Here is a 27736-nt window from a genome sequence, read left to right on the forward strand (position 1 = left end):
ATCTTATCAGAGAGAATCACAGAGTTGGAAGGAGCCATATAGGCCATCTAGTCCAACCCCCTGATCAATGCAGGATCAGCCTAGAGCATCCCTGACATTTCATACATTTCATACAGTGCAGGGGCCGCAGCTGAAAAGGCTCGTGCTCTGGTGTTTTGGAGCTTGACCTCTCTCGGCCCGGGGGTGGTCATTTTATTTTTTCCCATTGACCTCAGTGCCCTCTGGGGTTCATATGGGGAGAGACGGTCCCTTAGGTAGGCTGGTCCTCGGCCATATAGGGCTTTAAAGGTAATGACCAACACTTTGTACTGGACTCGGTAGATAATTGGCAGCCAGTGCAGTCCGCGCAGCCCCGGCCGTATGTGCTCCCGTTTCGAGAGCCCCAATAGTAGCCTGGCCGACGCGTTCTGCACCAGCTGCAGCTTCCGGGTCCGGCACAGAGGTAGCCCCAAGTAGAGGGCATTACAGTAGTCCAATCTTGAGGTGACCGTTGCATGGATCACTGTTGTGAGGTCGCGACGCTCCAGGAAGGGGACCAACTGCCTTGCCTGCTTCAGATGGAAGAATGCTGACTTGGCAGTGGCTGCTATTTGGGCCTCCATTGATAATGAAGGCTCCAGTAAAACACCCAAGCTCTTTACCTGGCGCGCTGATTTCAATGGTGCGCCTTCGAAGGTTGGGAGAGCTATTTCCCCTCCTAGGGCGCCGCGACCCACACAAAGGACCTCTGTCTTCGCTGGGTTCAGCTTCAGCCCACTCAGTCTGAGCCACGTCGCTACAGCCTGCAAGGCCCGATCTAGGTTCCCCGGGGCGGAGCCGGGCTGGCCGTCCATTAGTAGATAGAGCTGGGTGTCATCTGCATATTGATGGCAACCCAGCCCAAACCTCCGGACAATCTGGGCAAGGGGGCGCATATAAATGTTAAACAGCATTGGGGAGAGAACTGCTCCCTGAGGCACTCCACAATCAAGTGTGTGCCTCTGGGATCGCTCACCCCCAATAGCCACCCTTTGTCCCCGACCAGAGAGGAAGGAGGCAAGCCATTGCAAGGCCAACCCCCCAACCCCTATGTCGGCGAGGCGGCGCTTTAGCAACTGATGGTCGACTGTGTCAAATGCCGCCGACAGGTCTAGTAGCATCAGTACCGCGGCGCCGCCCCGATCCAGTTGCCGCTGAAGGTCATCCACCAAGGCGACCAGCACCGTCTCCGTCCCATGGCCTGGTCGGAAACCAGACTGGCACGGGTCAAGAACGGAAGCGTCATCTAGGAACCTCTGTAGCTGCAGCGCCACTGCCTCTCAATGATTTTACCTAAAAATGGTAAATTAGACACCGGACGGTAATTCGCCAATTCGGCCGGGTCTGCTGTACATTTTTTTAAGAGAGGGCGAACCAACGCCTCTTTCAGGGGCGTTGGGAAATGCCCCTCTGTGAGGGATCTATTTATGATGTCCCGTAAAGGACATCTGAGCTCCCTCTGGCAAGATTTAATCAGCCAAGAGGGGCAAGGATCCAGATTGCATGTTGTTGGGCGAGCAGCGGAGAGGATCCCATCGACTCCCTCCAGATTGAGCGGGTCGAAGTGATCCAGCACCAAACCCGAAGACAGGCCCGGAGCCTCAATTTCGCTCACTGTTTCCAAGGTGGTAGGCAGGTCTTGGCAGAGCAATGAGATTTTATCCGCAAAATATTTCGCGAATGCCTCACAGCCAATCTCCAATTCTCTAATGTTTGGTTTGCCTTGTGGCAATGTTATAAGGTCCCCAATTATTCTAAACAATTGTGCTGGGCGCGAATTTGCAGATGCAATCTTGGTTGCAAAGTAGTTTTTCTTTGCAGCCTTGACTGCCATCTCATAAGACTTCATAAACGTTCTGTAGGATGTTCTCATTGCTTCGTCCCGAGTATGTCTCCACTGCCTCTCTAGTCGTCTGACCAGTTGCGCAGGGCCTGCAAGACAGTCCTCTTCAGACAAGCTTACATTGATATCGAATGCTGAGTTGCTAGGAATAAAGGAATCGCCATCTATATTATTATTATGGAATATTTAAACTGGCAGAACCAGCGCCAGAATATTTTTATTGCTGCCAGATACATCTAACTTAACTTAAATTATGTATTTTAATTCTATTGATTGGTTTTTATATGTTTAATTTTTTAATTGTTAAATTTAAAGTTTTATCTATCTGTGTAAATGTATGAAATGTTGTTAGCCGTCCTGAGCCGCCTAGGCGGGAAGGGCGGGATACAAATAAAATTTATTATTATTATTATATTATTATTACAAGTGTTTGTCCAGCTGCTGCTTAAAGACTGCCAGTGAAGAGGACCTCACCACCTCATTCAGTAAGCTCGTCACTCAATCAAAGAAGGAAATGAGGTTGGTCTGCAGGACCTTTTGGGGACAAATCTGTGCTGACTTCCCTGGATCACCAAGTTGTCCTTTAGGTGCTTACAGATTGATCCCTTTAAAATCTGCTCTAGAATTTTCTGTGGGTCAGAGGTCAGACTGGCCACCCTGGGTCATCTCTCCTCCCATTTTTGAAAACTGAGATCTCAGAAGTTTCATAGGGTTGGCCCTAGCTAATATTTGGATGGAAGACCGCCATAGAATACCAGGGCTGTGATGCAGAGGCAGACAATGGCAAACCACCTCTGAGCATCTCTTGCCTTAAAACCCTATGGAGTCACCATAAGTCAACTGTGACTTGCCAGCACTTTCCACCACCAGATTTTACAGAACTGGGGGATTTTTTTGGTGGGGAGAGGTAATTATTTAATATGTTTACTAAGAATGTCAAGCATATCAAGAAAACCAATTTATAAAATAAACAATGTCACTGAACAACTTCAAATAAACCTAATGTTTTGCCTGACAAATATCAACATATTGCTTTTTTTACAGCTTGACAAGAACCATGAAGATAATGCATTAAAATGTATATTTAATTATGGGTTTCACGTATGAAAACTTACATACTTGTTTTCTGCTAACTAAGACACTATACTGAGTTCACAATTCAATTCAATTCAATGCTTTAAAACAGCACAGGAGAGGCTCAAAAATGTTCAAACAGTAATGTAATGCCTTTTATCAGGACAAAGATCAAAAAGTAAAGAGTCAGTTTTTGAGTTCCACAGAACTCATTACCAGGCTAGATACTTACCACAATTTTAAAAAAACAACCCAGAGATGATTGGGGGGGGGGGGGGGCAGGAATCCCAAGCCTGCATCTCTCAGAAGTCTTAAATGAGAATATAGGAGATGTTGCAGACTTAATTAGATTACCTGCTGCTGGGGCAAAATACATTTCACATTGTCTCAGTAAAAAAACAAAAAAAAATGGCTATTCTCTTTTGAAAATATAAACATCAGAAGTAACACAATTTCTGTTATCACACAAACTGGCATATTTATAGCTATATAGCTTTTGATTCAGCATTATGAAAAGGACTTCTCAACAGGCATTTTTTTTACTCTTTCCTAAAGAAACGGAAAGCAGTCCCATGGCACAAAGTATTAAAGCTGCAGTGCTGCAGTCCTAAACTCTGCTCACGACCTGAGTTCAATCCCAGCGGAAGCTGGTTTTAGGTAGCCGGCTCAGGTTGACTCAGCCTTCCATCCTTCCGAGGTCGGTAAAATGAGTACCCAGCTTGCTGGGGGGAAAGTGTAAATGACTGGGGAAGGCAATGGCAAACCACCCCGTAAAAAGTCTGCCGTGAAAACGTTGTGAAAGCAACATCACCCCAGAGTCAGAAACGACTGATGCTTGCACAGGGGACCTTTCCTTTCCAAAGCAACAGAAAGTAAGTAACCTGTACAACAAATTTTATGAATGAAAATGGGCTTATTCATTCTGTGGCCAGTGGCATTTTAAATTCCTTCTTCTCTTTCCTATCTCAAATGAGTCATATGAAAGTTATTTATTAACTGTTTTGTGCTTAGTGAAATCATTTTCAGATGCAAGCCAAAAGTTCAGGGTCACTACAATGAGTGATTGACAATGAACTGCTTAAAAACACATAAAGAACCTTCCTCCTTTGTTTCAAAATATAATGATTTAATTTTTAGAGAAGAGAAGAAAAATCACGTGCTAGAAAGTTAGAATGAAGACAGTTCATTACAAATTTAAAAGCTAGTCTGCCCAAAACAAGACAGCTGTGAACACAGAAAATGTGCAAGTCATGAGGAAAAGTAGGCTAGGCTAGGACCCATCATCTTGACTTCAAAAGCAAAAGTCACACTATACCTTTGATTAGGACCAACCAAAATGACAAAAAGCTGTGTGTAAACTTTTGAATTCTCTAGAATTTTTCATCAGATTGGATATTGCAAAAAGAAAGGGGGGCAAGAGGAATCCTCTGCAAAACCTTGGCAGTCAGGTTGTGCCCCTGGTATTCTGACACCCTGGTATTACAGAGATATTGGAACTTCTGCCAGTTTTTCTATTTTAACTTGGATGGCTCTAGTTTATTTTAACAGGGATGGCTCCAGTACACGAAAGCTGTGTACCTTTTAGTTGCCACCTGTAAACTGTTAATTAAATTATTCAGGTTGTTTTAATTGTTCTTAACTTGACTTGTGAATATTGTTATTTGGAATTGTAGTACCCTGCTCTGAGCCCTGTTGCCCAGGGGAGGAAAGGCTATTAGGGTTGCCGGATCCAACTCAGGGAATATCTGGGAACTTTGGGAGTGAAGCCAGGAGTTTTTACCCAGTCCTGAAAAATAAGTAAATAAAAATACAGCAGTACAGTTCCATTGAATACAGTCTTCATTTCTTTTTCTTCTTTTTTGCATTCAAATGGTTCCACAGCAGATGCACTTCTGCTAAAATGAAAGTGAACTCTCTCTCTCTCTCTCTCACACGCACACACACACACACACAAAGCAGCCAAAATAAAGAGTTTGCGGGCCCACACTTTTGTGATCTCCCTGGGGCAATGGTATAGATAGCTTTACTCACTGGAGTTGCTGAATGTAACAATCAACTTATAGAGAGAGAGGTCTAGGGGGGTGGAGTTTTCCTCTATCCCATACTCAGGTTCCAGTTAATTCTTTACTATCCCTTTTATTACACAGCTTCTGAAAGGAATGCAAATGGACAGAGGGATTGGGCTCTCTGGCTCCCTCTCTCTTTCACACACATGGTTCTTCCTGGTCCCCCCTCCCCCCACTGCAGCTTCGGTCTTGCTGAGATTTAAAGGCACACGCACACCTTCCAAAACAGAAGCAGTTGCAAGCTTCTAAACCTGCCTGATATCTAAAGGCACATGGTGGCTGTTGGGGCAGGGCTTCCCCCCACTGGCCAGCTGGCTGGCAGCAAGGAGGAGCCTACAGAACCAGGGGATCCCCTGCCCAAACCTGGGGACTGGCAAGTCTAAGGGCTATAAATCAAATAAAAATAATTAATACATTAACAAGGTTTCCTCAAAGGCCTGATAAATTAAAAAGGCTTACTCAAAGGCCTATTAATCAACTGTGCTTGTGATAATTTATCAAAATTTGAAAACTGCAGGGGAAAAGGGAGATCAAAAAAGTGGACTAGAGTGTGTGAAAGGAGTATAAACTAGTCAAAACTCTGCATGCCTCCTAGTACTAATTTCCGTAAGAGAAGAGGGAGTTTGTAGTATGCTACCTTAAGCACAGTGCATTGCAGTGCTCTCAAGACAAAAGCAAGCTAATTTTGGCTGAGTAGCACAAAGGATTCGATCTAAAGTAAAATTTCTCCTTGTGTAAGAGTCTTTGATTCACAACAGGAGTCTTTCCATTCATGGAAGGAATTCTCCCTGAACCAAAAGGACACTTTTGGATCCAACCCAAAGTTATTTAGAAACAATTGTCCATATTAATACTATACTTGCCCATTTATTTCACTATATTGTCTAATGGTCACAAAGATGGAGAATACTGCATTTACATTCTAGCAGTAGGGATGCAAATAATTTTCTGTTTACTCCAGAGAATTTGAAGACAGCATTCTATATTTCATTACATTATTCATGTGACACTGATAAGACATCCATTGCCAGTGCTGAAGGTCTAATTGCCATATGAGAAGTAACTGATACATAAAGAGCTCAGCTGCCATTAAAACTACCACTGTGGATGAATGAATCACAGAAAGGCAACGACTCGTCGTGCCTACATTATTAAAAGAAAACCAGAGCAAAGGCTCAGAACGTTTGCAATCTGGCATGCAATCACTCAACCCACATAAAAAAAAATTCATGGTAGCATATTAGATCACACTTTGTTCTTGGAACCAACCATCTTGCATATTTGCTAGCTTAACTACATGCACAGCAAATGCTGGGTGAGGGGACAAAGTGACCAACTTCACACAGCACTCCTTTGAATTGGTACTACCAAGAACTAATTTACTTTGAAGCTCTAAAACAGTTTGGAAATAAGAACTTGAAAATTAAAAAAAAATACTTCTAGTAATTGCCAGTATTCAGAATTCTTTTCCACTTAACTTCAGTCATCTCTTGGTTGATAAGTTACAGCAAAAACTGTATGTCAAATGCACAAGGCATCACTTCCAAGAAGAATATCACCAGACATTTGTTTCCACATACAGAAGGCATTTCTATTGGAAAGGGGGGCAGACTTGCCTCCTGCTGCAGACACCTACTCTGCCCCCCCGCAACAGGTGTGTGGGATTCTACTAACCCCTGAAAACAAAATGGAAGCAGGTTGCACTGCAGCAGGAAGAGGGAAGCTGGAAATTTCTCTTTTATGACTTCTGGGATATTCACTTAAGATAAGTTCCAAGCCTTAAGCTCTAATTTTGCTTATTAGTGTCCCACAAATATTTAAACAATAACAACAACTCTGTAACCTAAAGATGCATCACACAGCCTTACCTCTAAAAGACCATCTTCGGGAAGATCTGTACAGTGAACTGCATTCTGAATCTTGTTTTTGCCATAGATAGCACGGAGTGTGTCAGGGCGGAGGTGACGTGCTATTTCCTGTACATCATAAAAATGAGAACAAATCAATTTTGTTACAAGTAGAACTACAACAGCAGTCATTTACATGCAAGATAAATGTGTGAGGGCTACTGTATACATAGTATTGACTTCTAGTAATTGCTAGAATGAAATTGTAATTGCATAGTATAAAAGTACTAAATCCTAATTTGATTTTTGTACATGCAAAGAGGTATTAAAATAATGAAGAAAAGAAGCCTGGTATAAATAAATCAGACAGAATTAAGCCATTCAAAATTCTTTGACAGAGCCCATGACACAATGGCTGAGCGAAAATTCGCTGCATCCAGGTGAGAAAATCCCAAACCTCTGAAGTTAGCAAGATCACAGTTAGCACTGTAACATAGTCCTTAGGAAAGTCATCTTTCCTCCCATCTCTACCTCGCAGGGTCTGGTCATGTCTTTTATGAGGCATTATGTCTAAAATAGTAAACTAAGGAAATAAGGATATTCTGCTTTCAAATATTGCTGGTTTGAGATTTTACATGGCATTACATGCCTCCAGCACTTCAAGAATTAGGTAGCCACCCTTCTCAGAGTAGATTTTTCTCTTCAATTTAACTGATACCAGATACTGATATTTAACTGATACTGTTTCTGCTGATTTTTCAGCACTACTTCTCCCCTAAAATTACTAGATCTCCTTCCTAGCAATACACATATGGGCATCCCTGGCCATTTAGTGATCACATAGTAAATTGGAAAATACTGCAGAGATAATTTTTGCAGAGATAGATAAATGATATAATTTGCCTGTGTGATGATGTCAGTAAGGGCAATGCCACTTGAATCAGTGAACATTTTACAGCACTTTTGTAGCTGTCACCAAAGCCACCCACAGAAAAGGCACTTTTCAGTGCTGCCAGAAACTACTGAAAAACAAACGCACTCCACTTCAGTTTAGTGCTTTTTCACTAGCTCTCCTGGCCACACTTTATATAGCATATGGCATTATACAGCCTTATACCTAGACTTGCTGACTGTTCCTTCAAAAATAGCTGCTTGTTTATTCCAGAAATATACACGGGTCAAGATTAGATGCATCAAAGCTGCAAAAATCAACTTTAATATATTACAAGGATGGTATATTTCTATAAAGTACTGTTAATGTTTTAACACATGCAGTATATCAATTTCTTATGGTCTCATAGCATGTTCCTTCCTTTGGTGCTCTTCAGGTAAATTGTCAACAGCAAAGGGAAAACTACATGGAAGGTGATCTAAGAAAAAACAGAGAAATGACAGAAAAAACACAAGACAACAGATGGAAAATGATATGTAGAAATTTGGAATTAGTTTCCTTCAGTTTTAGAGCCCAAACGGTAGCAAAACTCCCATGTGGATGTCATCAGTATTAAGGGCAGACCACAGAGCAGTTTACAGCTGCCTCTGTGCCCCCTAAAATCCAGGTCAGTCAGTTTTCACTCTATTTAGTGGTGCTGCAATGATGCCTGCAAATGCCCTTATCCACTGTGGTCCCCTGCGGCTACACTCAATTGTCTCAGATATCCCTGTTTAACAAGCATTGTTACATTAATAAAGGTCAGAAAGGATCAAGCAATCAGCAATCTTAGTGATAAATTGTAACATAAGGTCTATGATGCTTTCAAACACAGGTGAGCACTGCTCAATTTCATAAGGTGTTAAAGTTCCAAAATGCATCCTTTTAGTTGACACAGAAGCTTCAAAGTTTAGAAACAAACAATGCCAACAAGGCTGAGTGGCAAAATCATTAATCTTTTAATGCTTCATTTTGGCAAGCTAGTAATATAAAACTTTGTAGACAGATGCATTTTCTTTTTTGCATGTGTTCCTTACAAATGACAGCATGCCATTTGTAAATAGTTGACACCCATTTCCAAAAATACCAAGTCTGATATAGATCAATTCCCCCCCTCCCCAAGTGTGAGATTATCATCTTGTATGAAAATCAATGGAGAATTCTGTTTCCCCAAGTTCTGAAAGTATGCTTTACAACTAAATTTCTAAACACACTGCTCTGTCTCATCTCTGCAATACAGGAGAGAGAACACCATTTTTTCCAGAGGCTTCAAGATGACTGGAAAGAGGGTTCATTACTTAATAAAGGTAAAGGTAGTCTCCTGCGCAAGCACCAGTTGTTTTTGACAGGGGTGACGTTGCTTTCAAGGGGTGGTTTGCCATTGCCTTAATACATTAATGTTAATACATTTTGTGATATGTGTAAAACTCTTTGATCACAGAAAATGATGAAACAAAAGAAACACACATACACTATAGTGTGCAGGGGATGGATGCAATGCCTTTCTCAGACCTCTTACAACCAACTCTGTTAAAAACACATTTATGTCTCCAACAAGTGAGCAAGTAAAATCAATATTACACAAGCAAATCACACTATTTCTGTCTTTAAAAAAATCTTAGAGCCACATAAAATATGTAACTGTGCAACACCCATTTTTTATTTTATCTTTTTAAGCAGTCCACTAATCTAAGTCTCTAAAACAGCATGTACAGGAAAGCTTGAATTACTAATTAAATTGCTTGCCTCTGGCAGCAGCAGACAAAATTGCAACCACAAGTCTGTAAAAATTTATCAGAGAAAATTTATCAATGCCTCAGCCATTGGGGGAAAACCAGCAACGAGTAATTGAATTATAAAATTTGATGTAATGATGAGTGACTTCAACATGTTGGCAAAATAAAGCATTGCTTGTTTTTTAGATAGGTATTTAGGCTGCATCCTCCAACAATATCAAATCTAAGGGTTAAGATAGACAAAACACAGGACCAGATCTCTCAAGGTTTCTATTTTTTTCCCTTAGAAACAGAGATCAGACGCAAAGCCCTAGGGATGGTCGTGATAAAATATGGTTGCACTTACCTGTAACTGATGTAACTGATGTTCATTGAGTGTCTTCTGTGCAAGCACATATGCAGGCACACATATGCAAGCACATATGGGACAGAAGACACAGTGATGAATTACTTATGCATCTCGACTCTAACTAGACCTTCCTGGCAACTAACCCCCCTTTCTGTTCCTATATGTAATGGTTGAAGATATTCTGTTTCACTGTATTTAAACAAGTGTGGCTGCACATTGAAAGCTTAGACCTTGAATAAAATTTTGTTGGTCTTAAAGGTGCCACTGGACTCAAACTTTGTTCTATTCCAGCATCAATTACTGATCCACTTAAATCCCATGTAGTAATTTTTAAGTAGATAGCAGGAGATGTTTTTGCTTTATATTTGTGAAAACAAGCAAACACAGCTCAGCATACTTTTAAATCATCAAACAAATGCCAAGCAACATTATGGGTTTGTCCCATGCAGCTTAATTCTTCTCAGCTAAGGGAACTTGCAACAGCAGGTATCTTGAATTTTGAAAATATCTAATGCACCCCAAAGGTGCATTCATAAGCAATTTGACCAGCATTTTTAATAACTATGTGATTTATTAAATGTGGAGTTCAAGTGACCTCTTTACTTTCACTACTCTTTTTTGCAGAACAATTCTTATGCTTTACCTCTGTTGCCTGGCTAGATGAAGAGAAGTTTCTCCCCATAATATTTGTGTGTTCATAGTGCTCAAAATCCAGGAACCTTTTTGGACTTCTCAACAATTACAGGACAGGACAGGTGACACTGTGAGATGATGAATCTGGCAGCCTCTAAGCTTTTGAGAGGAGGTAAAGAGATGCTGGAGAGACTCTAACCATTGGAGCAGAGAACAAACCCTGAAAATGCCTCATATAATATTGAGTCATACTGAGTCAAACCATTGGCCTATCAAGATCAGTATTCTCTGCTTCAATGGTTAGAGTCTCTCCAGCGTCTCAAGACAAGGGATTTTTGCATCATCCACTACCTGGTTTCTTTAATTGGAAATACTGGAGATTGACTCAGGGGCCTTCTGCATGCAAAGCAGATGCATGTCATTAAGCCACAGGCCCATCTCAGTACATTTAGGCTGCTGCAACTGTTTACATGTGCCAACTGCAGCCTTCAGGCTGCCAGCAGCTAGCTGTTTCCACACCTAACATGACACACATGGCATCAACCAGAGCCCAGGCCCTTTCCATCATGGCTCTCACTCTGTGGAATGGGCTCTCTCACTCACCCCGTTGCGGATCTTTAGAAAGTGCTGCCTGGTTGTTTACCACAGCTTTTGATAGGCTGTAAGCAGCAGGTATCTTATTTTTAACTTGTAGTATTTTCATTATTTCTGTAAGCTGTCTTTTAGCCAAGAGAAAAGGAGGGGTAAAAATGCTTTACTAAATAAATAGACAACATCCAGGAGATCAATGACTAGATCTCCTTAAGCTTCTCTAATACTAATGGGGAAGGAGATCTAAATTGGAAGTGAAGTTCTAGGCAAAGTACAAGGCTTTAAGCCCTTCCCTTGGGAAAATTTTCTCCCAATCATACCTTGTTATGAAAAACATGCAGGAAAGGTTTTGTCTGTTATTCTCCAATCCTAATTGGCATCCCAACGGCATTTAGAGAAGCTTAACAGGACACCAGATCAATTGTGGATCTCAAGTGCGTGAGATCACACAAGAGATTTGGCACAATTTAGCCATGCCTCCTCTCTGGACTTAATGTGCATGATCACATGTGCACATCTGCCCCTGAGTTACCTCATTTTAGGATGACCTGGGACCAGATTAAATACCTACCAGGAACTTCCTGATAGCAAATCTCTAAAGCGCATGCAAGGCGCATTCCCCAGCTATCTGCATGGCTGGGGTGCACAATGCACCTACTCTGCATGAGCAGTCTAAATATTCCTCTTGTGCATGTGTGGCCTGTGCCTCTCCTAGCAGCAGGGCAGGGGCTGTGCGATTGCTGCGGCACGCATCAAAGAGTACCACCTTTTTCAAAGCCGTGATACTGCTGCACCAAATTCCCAGTGTGGTCCCACCCAGTGTCTCACCTATTTGCACCTACAAGTCTAACTCACCCCCTAGTGGTCTATAACGCTAAAACAGCTCAAACATCTGGTCAACAGACAATCTTAGGATCTCCTGGCTATACTATGCACAATGCCTAACAACAACAACCCACAGGGACAAGCCTAAATTTGCATCTGTGGGAAAAAGGTTAACCGCTGGAATAGGAGAACGAGAATGTGCATGACTCTACACAGCAAGGTATTCTTACTAATCCTAAAGCAGCTCAGAATCAGTAGTTACTCCTCCCTTTCTTTCCCATGCTTGTTCAGCATTGTTCTCATTTGAACACAGTTGTATAAAAAAATAAAAATCTAATATTATTTCTCTCTTCCATTTAAAACACATATTGAGTTAGTGATGTTTGTGATAGTGAAAGGAAATAAACTGATCAAAATTCTGCTCAGGTTGCCCTGCAGCAGGAAGAAAAAGCATGCTGAACGGACCAGTGAGCAAAGTAAATTATTCATCTCCCAAACATTCATTTACTCATCCACATTCCACATATGGTTTTGGGGTTTTTTGTTCCCATTTTTTAAACAGGCTCTGGTTAATTAATGGTTCATAAGACAATGAAGCAGGAGTCAAACAGCTCTGCAGCTGGCTCTGGCAACTGTCAGCCATCCAAAAAGGGTTTTAAGCAGAAATATTTCTCCAGGCACAGGATAAAGTTTACACATTTGCCCTTTTTAATATACCTTACAATCAGGGCTTTTTTGGAGCAGGAACACAGTTCCGGCTGGCTTGGTATCAGGGGTGTGGCCTCATATGCAAATGAGTTCCTGCTGCACTTTTTCTTAAAAAAGCCCTGCTTACAATATAGCTTCAGCAGAAATACAAAAGCAAGTATATGTTACATAAATATATGAAAAAACCCAATATCCCAGTAGCTAAAATTCCATAAAATTCCATAGTCCAGCTGAGTATGTGGATAGCCATCTTTAACATCTTGTAATCATAGAGATACTCTCTTTTACCATGGAGGTTCAATCCTTAGTGTGTTATTGGTAGTAACTTGCCTAAGCCACCGGTAGGCAGTGTTTTGTTTATTTATTTATTTAGACTTACAACTCATTCTCCCCTGCTAGTGCAAGGCTCAGGGCAAGTAACATCTTTAACCATAAATTCACTATTAAACAGTTCTTTAAATACTAATCACAACAAATGGCACATACTAATGCAAATAACCTTGCAAATAACCTATCAGGGGAAGATTTGATTACATCAGAACTGGGGACAAGCAGGAGAGAGAAGGGGACAGGGCCCAATCAGATGGAGCTGTTATTCTCATTGGTCAGAATGCTTCATCCCTAGGCCTGGTGGAACAGCTCTGTTTTTCAGGCCTTGCAGAACTATAACAGATCTTGCAGGGCCCAGATCTCAATTGGAAGAGAGTTCCATCAGACAGAGGCTAGGACAGAGATAGCTCTAGCTTTAACTGAAGTTATATGAATGCTTCTAGGTCCAGGAATTGCCAATAGATCTTTATCAAGTGAGCATAATGCTCTGTGGAGGAGGAGGTACACCAAGAGAGGAAGTCCCAGATCGTGTACGGCTTTAAAAGTTAAAATTTTTGACCTGAGTGCTGAAAAAACCTCCAAAGCTGAGAGTAGAGCCAGGGTCTGTACTTTGCCAGATCCAGTGGGAAGAAGTTGGGTACCAGAGGTGCTGCAGTGCCTCATAGGCTTATCTTGGCCCCTTGCACAGAGATCTGGTCCTTAAGGCCAAGCTAAATAGCCTGGCATGTTATCCAGAGGGCATTGCCTACCCTTCACTGAAGGTTTCAGAAGAAGGCATCAGGCATTCAAACATTATTTGCAAGTTAAGCGAAATAAAGCTATGGTTTTGCTTTGAACTCTATTCTAGATCTTAGCTCTCTTTCATTGTAAGTCACTCATTTGCTTCACTAAAGTTCACATAGAGGAACTTGAGTATTTCAGTATTGAGGGGAGATGTTTGCCTGAAACAGACTTCCATGGAGCTCCCACCCCACCCCAGCATTACTACAAAAAGCTTGGAAAATTGTAATTTCATTTAAAGCAGTAATGCCACTGGGGAAATATTCCGAGGATTTTACTACCTATCAAACCCTGGTGAAGAGGCATGTAGTAAAATTCTCTTCATCATGTGGAGAGGGTTCAGCTTCCCGCAAGGTAATATCATGCAGACTCCAAGTTTTATCAGTTTCTTCAGAAAGAAAGTCTGGAATTAGTAAAAGCTCACATTTCTAAAACCAAATAAGACAGATTTAAGAGGTAAAACAAATCTTTCATGCCTGATGTTCTAGCATCTTTTCCAATCTAACCAACTCAGTGATGTCAGCATTGCCCTTATCTTCTGTACAATGTTACTCTTTCTTTTTTTAAAAAATGCTCTTTTGCAAGGTTAGTGCCATCAATTATTGCTGTCATAAGTACCATGTTCCTTATAAAAAGAACTGGATTCTTCCCAACATGAGCTGAAAAATACATTTATCAACAACCTAAGCTAGAAATTAAGCCACATGTAGAGTGTACTTCTGAAGGTATTTATTTTGGCTTTGATCCTAAGTCACTTATACTACATCCTTTTTTGCTGTAGGCGCAGCCCTACACTGTTGTGTTCCTTGAGCACTGGGCAGTTCTGCTCATGTAGGAACAATGTTTTCCCATAAGCCAAAAAGCTCCTACAGCCATACTCCAACCATTTTGAGCCTGTAGTCACCTTCAGAATTCTGACACAGGCTGCTGAACACAACCACAGGTGGTGGAACCAACCACAAAATGGCTGCCATAGGTGGTGGAACCAACCACAAAATGGCTGCCATAGGAGACAGATTCAATCACAAAATGTCAGAGTCAGGTTATATATAACTCCATGATAACAATTCAACATTTCAGGCAGAAACTTTGTTTAATAGGATGTCTTTTAAAAGAAACATATTGTTTAAAAATATTTCTGTGCATACAAACAGCTTACCTTTAGTCATGCAGTGAAGAGATCCTTGTGTTGTGATGGCAGGTTCTACCAAGGCAACATTTTAAAAGATCTACACAGCCAATCAGATCACCAATGTCTAATCAGAAGCATTGCTAGGCTAAAGCCCCACCTGGCTCTCCTCACTTTCAAAAACGACGGGCACCAGAAAAGGTGCCCATAGGCACCACACTGGGAACCCTGGGCCAATAGAATCATGCTCTGTAGTAGAGAACAGTCCTTGCAATGGACAATGTGCAAAGCAAGTGGAAGCAAGGTTTAGGATCCAGACCTTATTTGCTACTGATTACATTTTCATCCTTTCTCCAAGGAGCTGAGACCCATCTACATGGCTCCTCCCTTCCCCATTTTACAATCACAACAATCAGTGAGATACGTTAGGCAGAGAGAAAGAAAGTGAATGATCCCAAGTCACCCAGTGAGCTTCATGTAGAAGAGGAAATTTGCATCTGGACCACGGCTTTTTTTGAGCAGGAATGCAGTTCCGGCCAGCTTGGTGTCAGGGGTGTGTGGCCTAAAATACAAATGAGTTCCTGCTGGACTTTTTCTACAAAAAATGCCCTGTATAGCCATAGCAAAATAACATAAAACCAGGGCTTAAAAAAAAAAAAAAAAGCAGGAAAGCACAGAAATGCAGTTCCATCTGGCTTGGCATCAAGGGGTGTGACCTAATATGCAAATAAGTTCCCACTGGGCTTTTTCAACAAAAAAGCCCTGTATGGAACAGTGGTGACATCAGGGGGTGTGGCCTAATATGCAAATGAGTTCCTGCTGACCTTTTTAAAAAACCCCCCAAAAAAGCCCTAATCTGGATCTTTCCCGTCTAACACTTTAACCACTTAATTGTACTGGCTCCTTCTCCTGCATTGCAGTTCTGAACTGAATTGGGCCCTGGTGCGCTTTTATTTATGAGTTGCCACCAGGAAGTAGCGGCTACAGTATAGCTATAAGTCTCCATGTGAACTCGTTTAGTCTGTAATATGTAGTTAGGCTCTTGAATGACAGCTAAGAAAGAAGACAAACAAGTCAGCAAGACAACCTTCAAGGCAGTATGGAAGCCAGTCAGGCAGCAGTCGTGGTGCCTTAGTGCAAGGGCTGTATGTAATCCACCAGTGCATGGAAAGTGGTATTGGAGGCAAATCTAAAAATTGCAACTTTGTTTTTAAAGCTAACTTTCTCAATGCTAAGGGGTACCATATTAGGTCTGAAAGCATACCGTATATGGAGCACTAGAATCAGATGACCCTAAATAACATTTAAATGATTCAATCATGTCATTTCTACTAGAGACATCTGCACACAGTGTGACATACTAATTGCAACCTCTTATTGATCTGTTTTCTACTCTAGCCGATAATGGTGTATCATTGAATGAACATCCTTTTTTCCTTCTTTGCTTGACATAGTGCATGTCAAGAGTCAGTCAATACCATATAATTATTTGCAGCCATACACATCACGGGAAACAAAACTGATTTGCCACCAGTTTATTAATTTGTTTCATTGTAATAGTCAGAGGACTTACATTATATGTTATATGATGATATAAATTTTATGGTGCCACTAGTCTTCAGATTTATTCTGTTGCTACAGACTAGTACCCATCTACAAAGTTAACTCATTGTTACACAGGTACAGATTTCCACAATAAATCCAACAGAATACAGTTTGCTTTAATTTTTGTGACTTTATCTTTAATGTCTGTGTTGTTTCTAAAAACTTTCTAAAACCATGCTACATATTCCACACAGCAATAAGAAAATGTAGCATTTATAAAGAGCTTTAAAGTTTTAGAAGTGCTTCATATTACCTCAGTAAGCCTTACAACAACGTTATACAGAAAGTCAATACTATTATCCCAGTACTGCAGATGGAAAAGGGGGAGGGGAGAGGAGAAGTTAAGATACAAGGACCAGCCTAAAATAATTTTTTTTTTGGGGGGGGGGGTATGAGCAGAGAGGGAAAGTGTGCAAAGAACACTTTTGCCTGCACCTTTGCTGACCATTTGTTTTTTCCTTATTGTTCCAGGTATAAAGTTTAATAGATACACAAGACAAATGGCTCTTGACCCTTCGACTCTTAGCATGGACTTGCAGTCCATGCCTTTGAATGAGCCAGCAACTGAATCCAGGACAAGCACAAGATGTAGTTTATTGTTTCATTTGTTGATTTGTTTATTTATATTATATTTTCTTTTCCCTTGTAAACTGCATTGAGCCCTTCAACAGAACAATGGGATACAGACTTTTAAAATGTATATTTTGCACATTTGCATCAGAGATGAGATTTGACTGAAATAAATGAAGTATAAAATAAAAAAAAAACTTAGCATTTCTTTGTTCACAGTTTTACCTCTTAGCTACAATGCTATGCAAACTCTTAAAAACCTACTGTCCAATTCCATTCTAAACAGAATTACATACTTTTCAAAGTCTGATAAAATCAATAAACTGACCAATGTGGCAAGAGGCATATAAAACATTAATATACAAAGAAGGCAGTGACAGCTCCTTAGTGGACATTTTAAACAAAAGTCTATTCCTTCCTTTTTATTTCCCTGAAAAATGGCTTTCTCCATCATGGCTATCATGGAATCTCACCCCAGGGAGAGTTACCTGTCTCCCTCTAGAGGTGTCTTTCACCACAAGTGAATACTTTTTTGTTTCATCTAGCATACCCACAACAACGGTTATTGGCCCCTCCAGTATTGTTTTTTTGTGGTTTTAACTCAATTTTATAATTTTGACTATTATTTTTTCCAAAAGGTTTTAGCTTTCTTAAGTTCACTGCCTTATAGACCCTGAGTGAATGAAAAGGTAGCATGTTTTAAATAAGCAAACAAATTTATCTCTATGTTCAAACTAAATAAACATGTATAGGTTGTTTTCTGCTAAATTCTATTTGCTCCTGATCTCCATTTCACTAGACTATTCTTTACTTCCTCTGTTTGACCTTGTTTGATGTACAAGTATTTTTATAAGTGAAGTAGCTCTGCTAAGTCATAGGATTGCTGCAATTGCTCAGAGCTCCATGGAGAGATTCTAGGGTAATAAAGAGAAACATATCTCTCATCTTTGTCCTGTTCCAGAAAAGTTCTTTTATCTTGCCCTAGAGAGTTAGATTTCCTAACAGAAATTTAGAAGAGAGAAATCTAAGATTATATTATTGGTTCTCCCATAGATATGGTATTTTCTCAGTAACCCCTCATGACTGCTGAGAAGGTATTGCTAGAGGGTTGGGACTCCTGCAGAGAAAAAGCCATGCACATTGGGGAACTGGAGAGAGGAGAGTATTGTGAGGCATCAGATCTCTCTCCAGCCACACATAAGCAAGCCCCCCCAAAGTGCTTTACCTGTTTCAAACAATTATTTTAGGAGAGCCGAAAATGAACTCACAATCCTTGGAAGGTATTTTAGTCCAGTGGCAATCCTTGTAGTCCTGCTGTTGTGATTTTACCAGAATTCAGATGAGGATTTGAGGTTAGGGATGCCAGCCTCCAGGTGAGATCAGGGATCCCCTGGAATTACATCTTATTTCCAGACTAGAGAGATTTGTTCCCTTGGAGAAAATGGATGCCTTGGAAGGTGGACTCTATGATGTACTCCACTAAGGTCCCTGTCTTCCCCAGGCTTCATTCCCAGATCTGCAGGAGTTTCCTGACCTGGATTTGGCAACCCTACCCTCTTCCCCTGCCAGCAGCCAGGAGGGGACCTGGCAATCCTAAATCCAATACATTTTTTCCTTTATATCACCACATACATGTTAAGATGAGTGTATCATGATCACATGCAACTGAGTGCACATAACTGACACCTTCTTTTCCTTCTCCTCCCCACCAGTTACCTCCCAAGTAATTTCTAGCATATTGTGGGATTTATTTGGGTTTTATTGTCTTTTAAAAGTTTGTCATACAGTGAGAGCTTTCTGTGTTGCATGAATCCCCATCAGGGACAGATTCCCACTAGGCAAATTAGGCAATTGCCTAGGGTGCCAGTGGTCCAGGGGCACAGAATTTCCCCCTCTCTGCCCCCCATGCCCTCCTCCCCCCTTGGCAGCATGGCCTGGCATCCTTCAGGAGCCTGCCGCAGCCAGCACTGTCAGGAAGGCAGTTCACACACACTTGTGTTTGCTTGAGGCAGGGGGAGGGGGTGGGGTGGAGGGAAGGCTGTGGGCACCCATCTCCCCTCAGCAGTAGCCTCATCACATCATGCATGGCTTCTTCCCATCCTTTTGCTTTCCTTGCCTGGATTTAGGGACGCCTCATGAAACTCTGCCCCTGGATATAGGTGAGCAAATGAGGAAGAGGCAAAGGGGGGGGGGAAGGCAGGGGGGAGGAAGTGTGTGTGGAGGGGGTTGTTCAGCCCAGACTTTGCCTGATTGTGGGTTCAGGAGGTCATATCCCATCTTTTCAGTTTCAGCCTGGTCTGGTCTGCCTCAGGCACAGCACAGGAAGGGAAAAAGAAGAAGTGGGAAGTGGCAGCCAGCGCATGGAAAGAGAAAAAGAACCGCTGCTGCTGCCACCAGCCTCCTTCTCCACCCCTACCATCACAGCCCAGTAGGAGGAAACCAAAGGAACCACCCAGGGCCCATTCTGGGGAAGGGGGAGGCTCACTACCACAGCCCAGTCATGGCCATCAAGGTGAGGAGAAAATCACTGTCACCAACACCCTGCTTTATAAGCAATGCTGAGATCTTTCTGTACCCAGCCAGAGACGGTTAACTCTATGGTCAGAGCAACTGCCTGGGCTCTGGCTGCCCTGCCAGTGCTGGTGTGGGGTGAGGCAGCAGTTCTTGAGGGACCTCCCCATGTGTATCTGGGGTGTATGTTTCTTTTTCCCTTGGCAGGGGGGCAGGGGGGCATTTTGGTGGGATTCTGCTTGCTCACTGGCAGTGGAGGAGGGGTCCATTGGTTAATTTAAAGCAAGCATGTCAAGAGGAGAGAGTGTTTGACGGATATTCTCAACTGGTGAAGACAGCCTTGTGTCTTCATTTTTATATGTTTTGTGTCCTCTCTTTCTCTTCCTACAACACAATGCACTGCCTAGAACTGACTCGGGCCTTAGCTACTTTCCATCTTTTACCCAGCAAGTGAGGGAAAGGGCTGAAGATAAACTTGGAACTTTTGCAGTTGGTGTTAAAGAGGCTCTCTCCACACATTGATGTTCATTAACTCCTGCTAGATGGCAAATGGAATTACTGGGAGATTAGAGGAGGAGAGCACTGTGTTTTTAAAAAGGCCCTTCCTCAGTTTAATGTTGCCTCCCTTTCTGCCACAACTGTGCTCTTCAGTTTCTCCTGTCACCCCTGCCCCAGATACCTGTTGATTGTGTTCATGTTTTGTACACAATAGTTCAGTACAGTTTGCCTGTGCCTGTTTTATCTAGGAAGTTATCTAAGCTCTGGTACCAGATATAAAAAGTGGTTAGTTACATTTGGTACTCTGGAAAAATATTAGGAGGGATAATGTAAGAGATGCAATGCGGCCCTGGTGCCCCTCAGTGGGCTGCCGAGGCCAGCACTGTTGGGGGGGAGGTGTGTGCCTGTGTGAATGAGTTGGGGGGTGGAAGGTGAAGGGAGGGAAGGAGAAGGAAGAAGAACAGTGCAGGGGGAGGCACAAGTAGTTAGCCTTGCCTAGGGTGCCAAACAGTCTTGGTCCAGCCCTGATCCCATATATCCCTTTTGTTATTTTTCTGAATTGGCAAGAAAAAGCAAGTTTATTCCCTGCTTTCAGGAAGTTCTGTTAATTACAAAGCCAATTTACTCTTTTTTCCCTCCTGAAGAGAACTCACACACTCATTTCCATTTTTTTTAAAAAAATGTGGGCCACCAAATTCAAGACCAAGGCTATTCTTCCTACAACACCACCTATGCTCCAAATCTGCCATGATTATAGCTTGATTAATGATAGCACTGGGGCCAAATCCTTCCATTCTCAAAGCCATGTTATTAATCCTGACATCTCCTGAGAGCTGCATTCTGGACTTGCCACTCAGTCCTTAACTTAAAGAAAACCACTGTCTCATGTGGGTTAACTGATGTGTGAGAGGGGGAGGTAAAGTATGATAGCTTATGCAAATTATCACATAGAGGAACCTGCCAAATCGCAAAGGGTAGAAAAAGAGTACCTCTTACTGTTATATTTTGACAGTAATTTTACTCACTATTATTTTTATATATGAAAACAAAACAGCAATGACCATTGGAGAGTCTTTCTATCATTCTTACATCTGGTTAACATTAACAGGATTCAATTACAACTGCCCAACAAATATTAGCCTGGGACTCTTCATTCACAGCTGGTTATATGTACTGACTGTCAGCACAGTTTATGGAAGAAATGCTGCCAATCTCTCCCTCTCTCCCTTCCAAATAGCTGGGATCCCCTAGATATTAAAAACAAGCAAATAAAAACTTAACTACACGCTACAGAAGACATCTTATGTTGCTGCCTCCACTGGCACAGGGAATTAGAGATGTAAGACTCATCAAGTTACAATATCAGTGACAGGAGCACAAAAAAGAGAAGGAAATAATTATTTACTGAAATGTGATTCACACCAAAAAAATCTTTTCAGAGGAACAGTAGCTCAGAATGAACTACAATGTAGTATATGCCTTAGCAGGGAAAAAGTCAAGCACTGTTCAACGCTACCTTTAGAGTTAACAAAATATTGAGTTGGCACACCAATCAGGACAAAATAGATTACATCAGCTTAACTAGCATTCCAGTGACTTGAAACATCAGTTTCTAATGGAAAGGGGCTTTGGCAAGTGGCATGGCTGTATAATCAATCATCTATACTCATTAGACTAACATAAGGATGTGTAGTTTGCTTTGCAAAGCATTGAGCTTGGTGCCACAATAGCCATATTAGCAGGAAATTTCAATATTTTTCTAATGTAGGTTTCTACAGATGGCACCTAACACTGAATTCAGAAGCGACATTCTGGGGGAAAAAATAGGATAGTCAAACAGCTTGTGGTAAGAATATTATGATCACTCTACTCTTTTGGGATACCCAAAAACATGCAAATACATCTTACCTTGCTATTACTGTAAACTATCAGAACTGTGTACCATAATTTTGGGCTGTGCACACTTATACCAACTGTAGTGCTTCTATCAGCCAGCAGTTTTATTACTTTAAATTCAGATGCATGATAAACGCTTGATTTGTAAATGTATACAATTAAAACCAAGCTGTATAGGATATATGCCATTCCAAATGCTGTTAGTATTGGCATGCATAATATTACTAGAGGATGCTAATTGTATGCATAGCCACCATGAGTGTATAATTTATGTCTTCAAGCAATTTCATGAACATCAAAACTAATACGATATGAAACAACATCTCTCTCATAACTTGTTCTTAAGCCTAGAATTCAGAAGCTGAACCTAAAGTCTGAGGGTGCTTTCAAACTACGCTATACTAAGGGTTTGCAACTGGATTTTTGTTGTTCTTACACAGCAAAAATCCAGTTGCAAAATGCATAATTTAGTGTAGTGTGAATGCACCCTCAGTTTCCCTGCTGCTGGATCAATAAAAACAACTCTAGCAATATCTCAGAATTGGTCTAGCACTTTAAATTATTTTGGTCAGAAGGGCTGCAATGAAAGTTAATAGAGGATATAAATGAAAGCGACTTAGTGAAAAAGACCAAACTGATTCCATTCTAGAAATTTCATTCTAGAAATTCTATTAGCACCCATTTACCAAAACATGGTAAAGCAAACAAAATGAAGTCTGTGTCTCAAATCTGAAGTTCTGATTTAGGATGCATTAAAGAGATGCTCAGTTATGTGCCAGAGTTAGAACTGCTTCTAATGACAGTAAGCATAAAATGAAGAAGATATTATTTACTATAAAGTTCCAAGTCAACATCTCTATTCAAAGAACAACTAACATGAATTCATACTGTTCAGAAAACAACATTATATTTCATCAAATTTTCAAAAATGGTTTCTCACAGGCTTCGGGTACTTTCACATGGCAACTGCTTGCAAGTGGATTCTGCTATTCTTATACAGTAAAAATCCAGTTGCAAAGTGTGTTATTGTGTGTGACTGTCCCCTATAATAAGGTCTTTGTGTGTGCATGAACTGGTCAAGAGGAAATTCCTCTAAAAGCACAGCTCACATCACTCTTACTCCAGACCCAAATGATTTACTGGAATTCCATCACCCACAAGAGCTCTTATCAACTCCCCAGATTACACAGCTTATTAGCAATGCTCCCTCTAAGCTGTGGAACCTTGGGAGCAAAAAAATCTACTTTGTGAGCTACTAGCATTAAAATTGTGAGCTACTGCATAAATAAGTTTGCTCTGGAGCCATTTTTCCTGAGCTAAAACAAAAAATGTGTGAGCTGGAGGCTGAAAAACTGTGAGCTAGCTCACACTAACTCAGCTCAGAGGGAACACTGCTTATTAGCCATCACAACACCTCAAGTCCTGTCTGAGTTTACCTTCAAGCAGCTAGCCCTTCTCCATGTCTAATTCTGATCAACAAGCACCATGAGATTGGGTTAGAGTAAAAGGAGGAGGAGGAAGAGGAAGAGGCATCATTACTGCTTGAATACTACATATAGTATCCACTCTAGCCCCCCATGTTCTCTCATGTAATACCTTTTGCAAATACACTGAATGGTGTGAGTCCTGCAGGACACCATGGAATTCCCAAGGAGATACCAACTGCTCTTCACTCTTTGAAAAAGAGCTGCTATGCTTGGCAAGGTCTAGGGATTCAGGAGCATATAGGCCAGGGCTCCCCAATCCTATTGAGACTGTAGGCACGTTTGGAATGTTAAGAATGGAGAGTGAGTACCAACACAAAGCATTAGGCCAAAACCAAGCATCACGAAGCATTAGGAAGTTTGTCCAGGCAGCATAAAAGTGTTAAAATTAGAGTCAAAGATCTACTGCTAGCAGGAATAGAAGAGGAAGAATGGGTCCAATTAGCACATTTTAACAGCTTTCATTGTAGTGCTGACTGTGGCCCATCCTTGAAAGGCATAATTTGGTCACAGTCATCAATGCATTGATAACATGAATATTAGACTACTGTAATATGGTCCATGTGGGGAAGGTCTTCAAGAATGTTCATATGCTTCAGCTGGCTCAAGATAGAGTAGCAGTGCTGTCAGCAGGAACTACAGGTCATCAGTTTTCAGAGATCTTCACTGGCAGCCATTTTTCTTCCAGGCCCAATGCAAAGTGCTGGTTATAATTTATAAAGTGCAAGGTATCTGAAGAACTGTCTTCTCCTGCATGAACCTTCTCACTAGTAAAGATTACCATCCCTCCCTCCACTTGCCACTGATCCTCTCTTTGCTAACGAGACTGGTACCAATAAAACAGTAGGAAAAGAACTTGTCAGAACTACTGAGATTTCAACTTGCTGTTCCACAGTTGCACCAAGCCATCATTAGAATTGTCAATGGAAGGGCTTTTTTTGTAGCAAGAACTCCTTTGCATATTGGGCCACACACTCCTGATGTAGCCAATCTTCTGGAGCTTACAGGAGGCCCTGTACTAAGAGCCCTGTAAGCTCTTGGAGGATTGGCTACATCAACGGTGTGTGGCCTAATATGCAAATGAGTCCCTGCTACAAAAAATAAGCCCTGCTCAATGAGTATGTTTCCAACAAGGTTTTGGCCTCCATACACTTCCAGAAGCAGACTATATAAGTTGAGGAGGAAATTTATTCTTTGCCTTCAGAACAGGGAAGTAGCACAATAAGAAATACTGGGTCTGCGGTGCCCTCAAATAACCCCAAAATATTGTCTCTCAAATGTTAATAGTGATAAGAACTTTTCAAGTAAGTGACTTACAGAATCAGAGGGGCCACAGAAATCCCTGAATGCTTTTAAGGGATCCACTTGTCTAATCTCTAAAGCTATACAAGGTCCTGAGCAGAGTTCTACAACCATCTCCTATAAAAAGAAACAAAAAAGATTAAAAAGATTTTGTAAGCAATTAATTAAACACTTTTTAATATCAAGACTGGCACTGTAACCAAAATGTAAGCCATAAGCCATGGTTTCAAAGGCAATTCTAAACATTTCAATAGGAAGTTTCCTAACAGAATATGATTATTATATATTTGTTTTCATATCGTCTGAGGATGATATGGAGTGGAATATTTGTGATGTTACTGATATTGTGACCTACAATCTTCACATCTTTAAAAAGTAAATTATATTGAGAAAACTCTACAAAATGTGTTGTTATGGACTACAATAACTGAAGAAAAAAATTCTGCTGAAAATCTCAAGTGACACCTCTTCCTCACATATGCCTTTCCTAATGTTCAGCTTTCTTTAATTCTGGAATGGAGATTGTGAAAAATATTTCATGATACTTCTGTTAAACATGCTACTAGTGTTAAGAGTATACACTCATAATAAGAGCATCAAGAAGAAAGATTAGATAACATACAGGGTTTCCCAGGAAAAGGAAATAGTTTCTCTTTAGATCTTGGTAGTTATATCTCCTGTTGCAGGTTATTCTATCCACTGGTCAACTATGGCATTTTGATTTTAGGAGATCTGAAGAACAGGTCTGGCTAATATTCATGAAAATACCAAACCCCTAATGTGTCAGAGAGTGTTAGAACACTGATATTCAGCAACAGAGAAAGATCTATAATATCATCACAGGAGGATGAAGGAGATAAGGTTCACAATGTATTTTATCAACCCTGCATAGTAAAAATGCTCTTTACACCTTAATGTGGGCTAACGATGATGCACTAGCCATGATCACTCTAAAGTAATCAGAATATAAATTATTTTCTGTCAAAATAATGCAACTGAGTGAAACTTGTGTACAAGAAATCATTCTCTCTGAAACTACATAGTAAATATACATTCCTGTGTCATGTCTCTCCCATAAGATTTAGTATTCTCTACCCTTTTGTCCATCATTCTAACTACTACGCTACACTGGCTCTCATTGTAAATGACACCCAGATCCTGAACTGTTGTTTAAAGTCAGTAATATGCTGAATCAGGGCTGTCAAACTCATTTGTTATGAGGGCTGGATCTGACATAACTGAGGTCCTGTCCAGCCAGGCCATGTGTATCATAAACTATAATGCCAGGTAGTGAAGATATAAACTTCATAAAGGACACAGACAAACACAATTAAAGATTTTTTTAAAAAACGTAAAATATGCTTAAAAGATTAGCACTCTTGCAATATTTTGTTTATTTAATAGTATCTGATAATTGACATCTCTTGCTCTGAATTATTGCATCAAAATTTGGAGACAATGTCTGTGCTGTAGCCATCTTGAGTGTGCTGTTCAGGTCTTGTTTGAGTGTGTGTGTGTTGCAAACCTACTTTTGATTTATTGACATTCATTACTAAAAACTAATGGTCAATGCTATGAGCCTATGACCCAGGGGAAAACATGAAATGGTTGGCCATTGTGAGCTTTTGTACATAAATTGCTTCATGTGCTGGTCAGCCAATGAAGAAAATAGCAGCTTTGCTCTGTAGCTCTTGTGCAGTTGAGCAAGCCTTGAAAAGGAAACTGTGATGCAGAAAGAAGCAACAGAGTGAGAAGGAAGCAGATAAGAACATAAGAGAAGTCGTGTTGGATCAGGCCAATGACCCATTCAGTCCAACACTCTGTGTCACACATTGGCCAAAAAACCCAGGTGCCATCAGGAGGTCCATCAGTGGGGCCAGGCCACTAGAAACCCTACCACTGTTGCCCCTCCCAAGCACCAAGAATACAGAGTATCACTTGCCCCAGACAGAGAGTTCCAGCAATACGCTGTGGCTAATAGCCACTGATGGACCTCTGTTCCATATGTTTATCCAATTCCCTCTTGAAGCTGGCTATGCTTGTAGCTGCCACCACCTCCTGTGGCAGTGAATTCCATGTGTTAATCACTCTTTGGGTGAAGAAGTGTTTCCTTTTATCCATCCTAATCTGACTGTGCAGCAATTTCATTGAGTGCCCATGAGTTCCTGTATTGTGAAAAAGGGAGAAAAATACTTCTTTCTCTACCTTCTCTATCCCATGTAAACCTCTATCATGTCACTCCTCAGTTGACATTTCTCCAAGCTAAAGAGCCCCAAGCATTTTAATCTTTCTTCATAGGGAAAGTGTTCCAACCCTTTAATCATTTTAGTTGCCCTTTTCTGCATTTTCCCAGTGCTATAACTTGTGGCTTCCAGTATGCAACAAACGAGAAGTGTGTTTCTTGGACTTTAACAAGCAATTTGACTTTCCATTACCAAACCTGCAGCCCCGAACCTTGTAGACTGTTCTTTAAGGTTCTTGGAAGTGATCAAATTCATTCTTGGTTATTTGTGAGAAGCTGATGTAAGGGGTAGAATTCTAGCAGGAGTTCCCCTGCATATTAGGCCACACCCCCCCGATGCAGCCAATCCTCCAAGAGCCCACAAGGCTTTTTTTTTGTAAGCTCTTGGAGGATAGGCCACACCAGGGGCGTGAGGCCCAATATGCAAAGGAGCTCCTGCCAGAATTCCACCTCTGGGAATTCTCACCTAGTAATTTCACCAGCTGAAACCAAACAGTGAGTTGCTTGAGGACCTGATAAGAGCCCTCGGGGGGCCTAATCCAGCCCTTGGGCCACATGTTTGGATGAACAAACTAAAAATCCATATAAGACTGAAGAGCTGATGGTTAATAAAGCCAACTGGGGTCCACAGAGTAAACCTGCTCTAAATAAGGCTACATTCCACTGGGCATGCTGTAAGTTCTGGGTTTGCAGATGGAGGCACAGATCTCCTCTGTGTCCTCCTTTAACAGCACTGATTGGAGTGCCAGCTGTGGCTCTTCTTTGAAA

At 41.2% G+C, this 27736-nt stretch overlaps 1 protein-coding gene across 1 annotated transcript in view; it reads right to left on the reverse strand.

The window, feature by feature from the left end:
- NME7 (NME/NM23 family member 7) overlaps positions 1–27736 on the reverse strand; it is a 94321-nt gene that overhangs the window by 22798 nt on the left and 43787 nt on the right. Inside the window, exons 9-10 of the mRNA XM_060234614.1 lie at positions 24742–24843; positions 6870–6977 (exon numbers count right to left, since the gene is read on the reverse strand). Of these exons, the coding sequence (XP_060090597.1) occupies positions 6870–6977; positions 24742–24843 (210 nt within the window). The remainder of the gene's footprint in view (positions 1–6869; positions 6978–24741; positions 24844–27736) is intronic.

This window comes from Heteronotia binoei, chromosome 3 (genome assembly GCF_032191835.1).
Source record: "Heteronotia binoei isolate CCM8104 ecotype False Entrance Well chromosome 3, APGP_CSIRO_Hbin_v1, whole genome shotgun sequence".
NCBI lineage: Eukaryota > Metazoa > Chordata > Lepidosauria > Squamata > Gekkonidae > Heteronotia > Heteronotia binoei.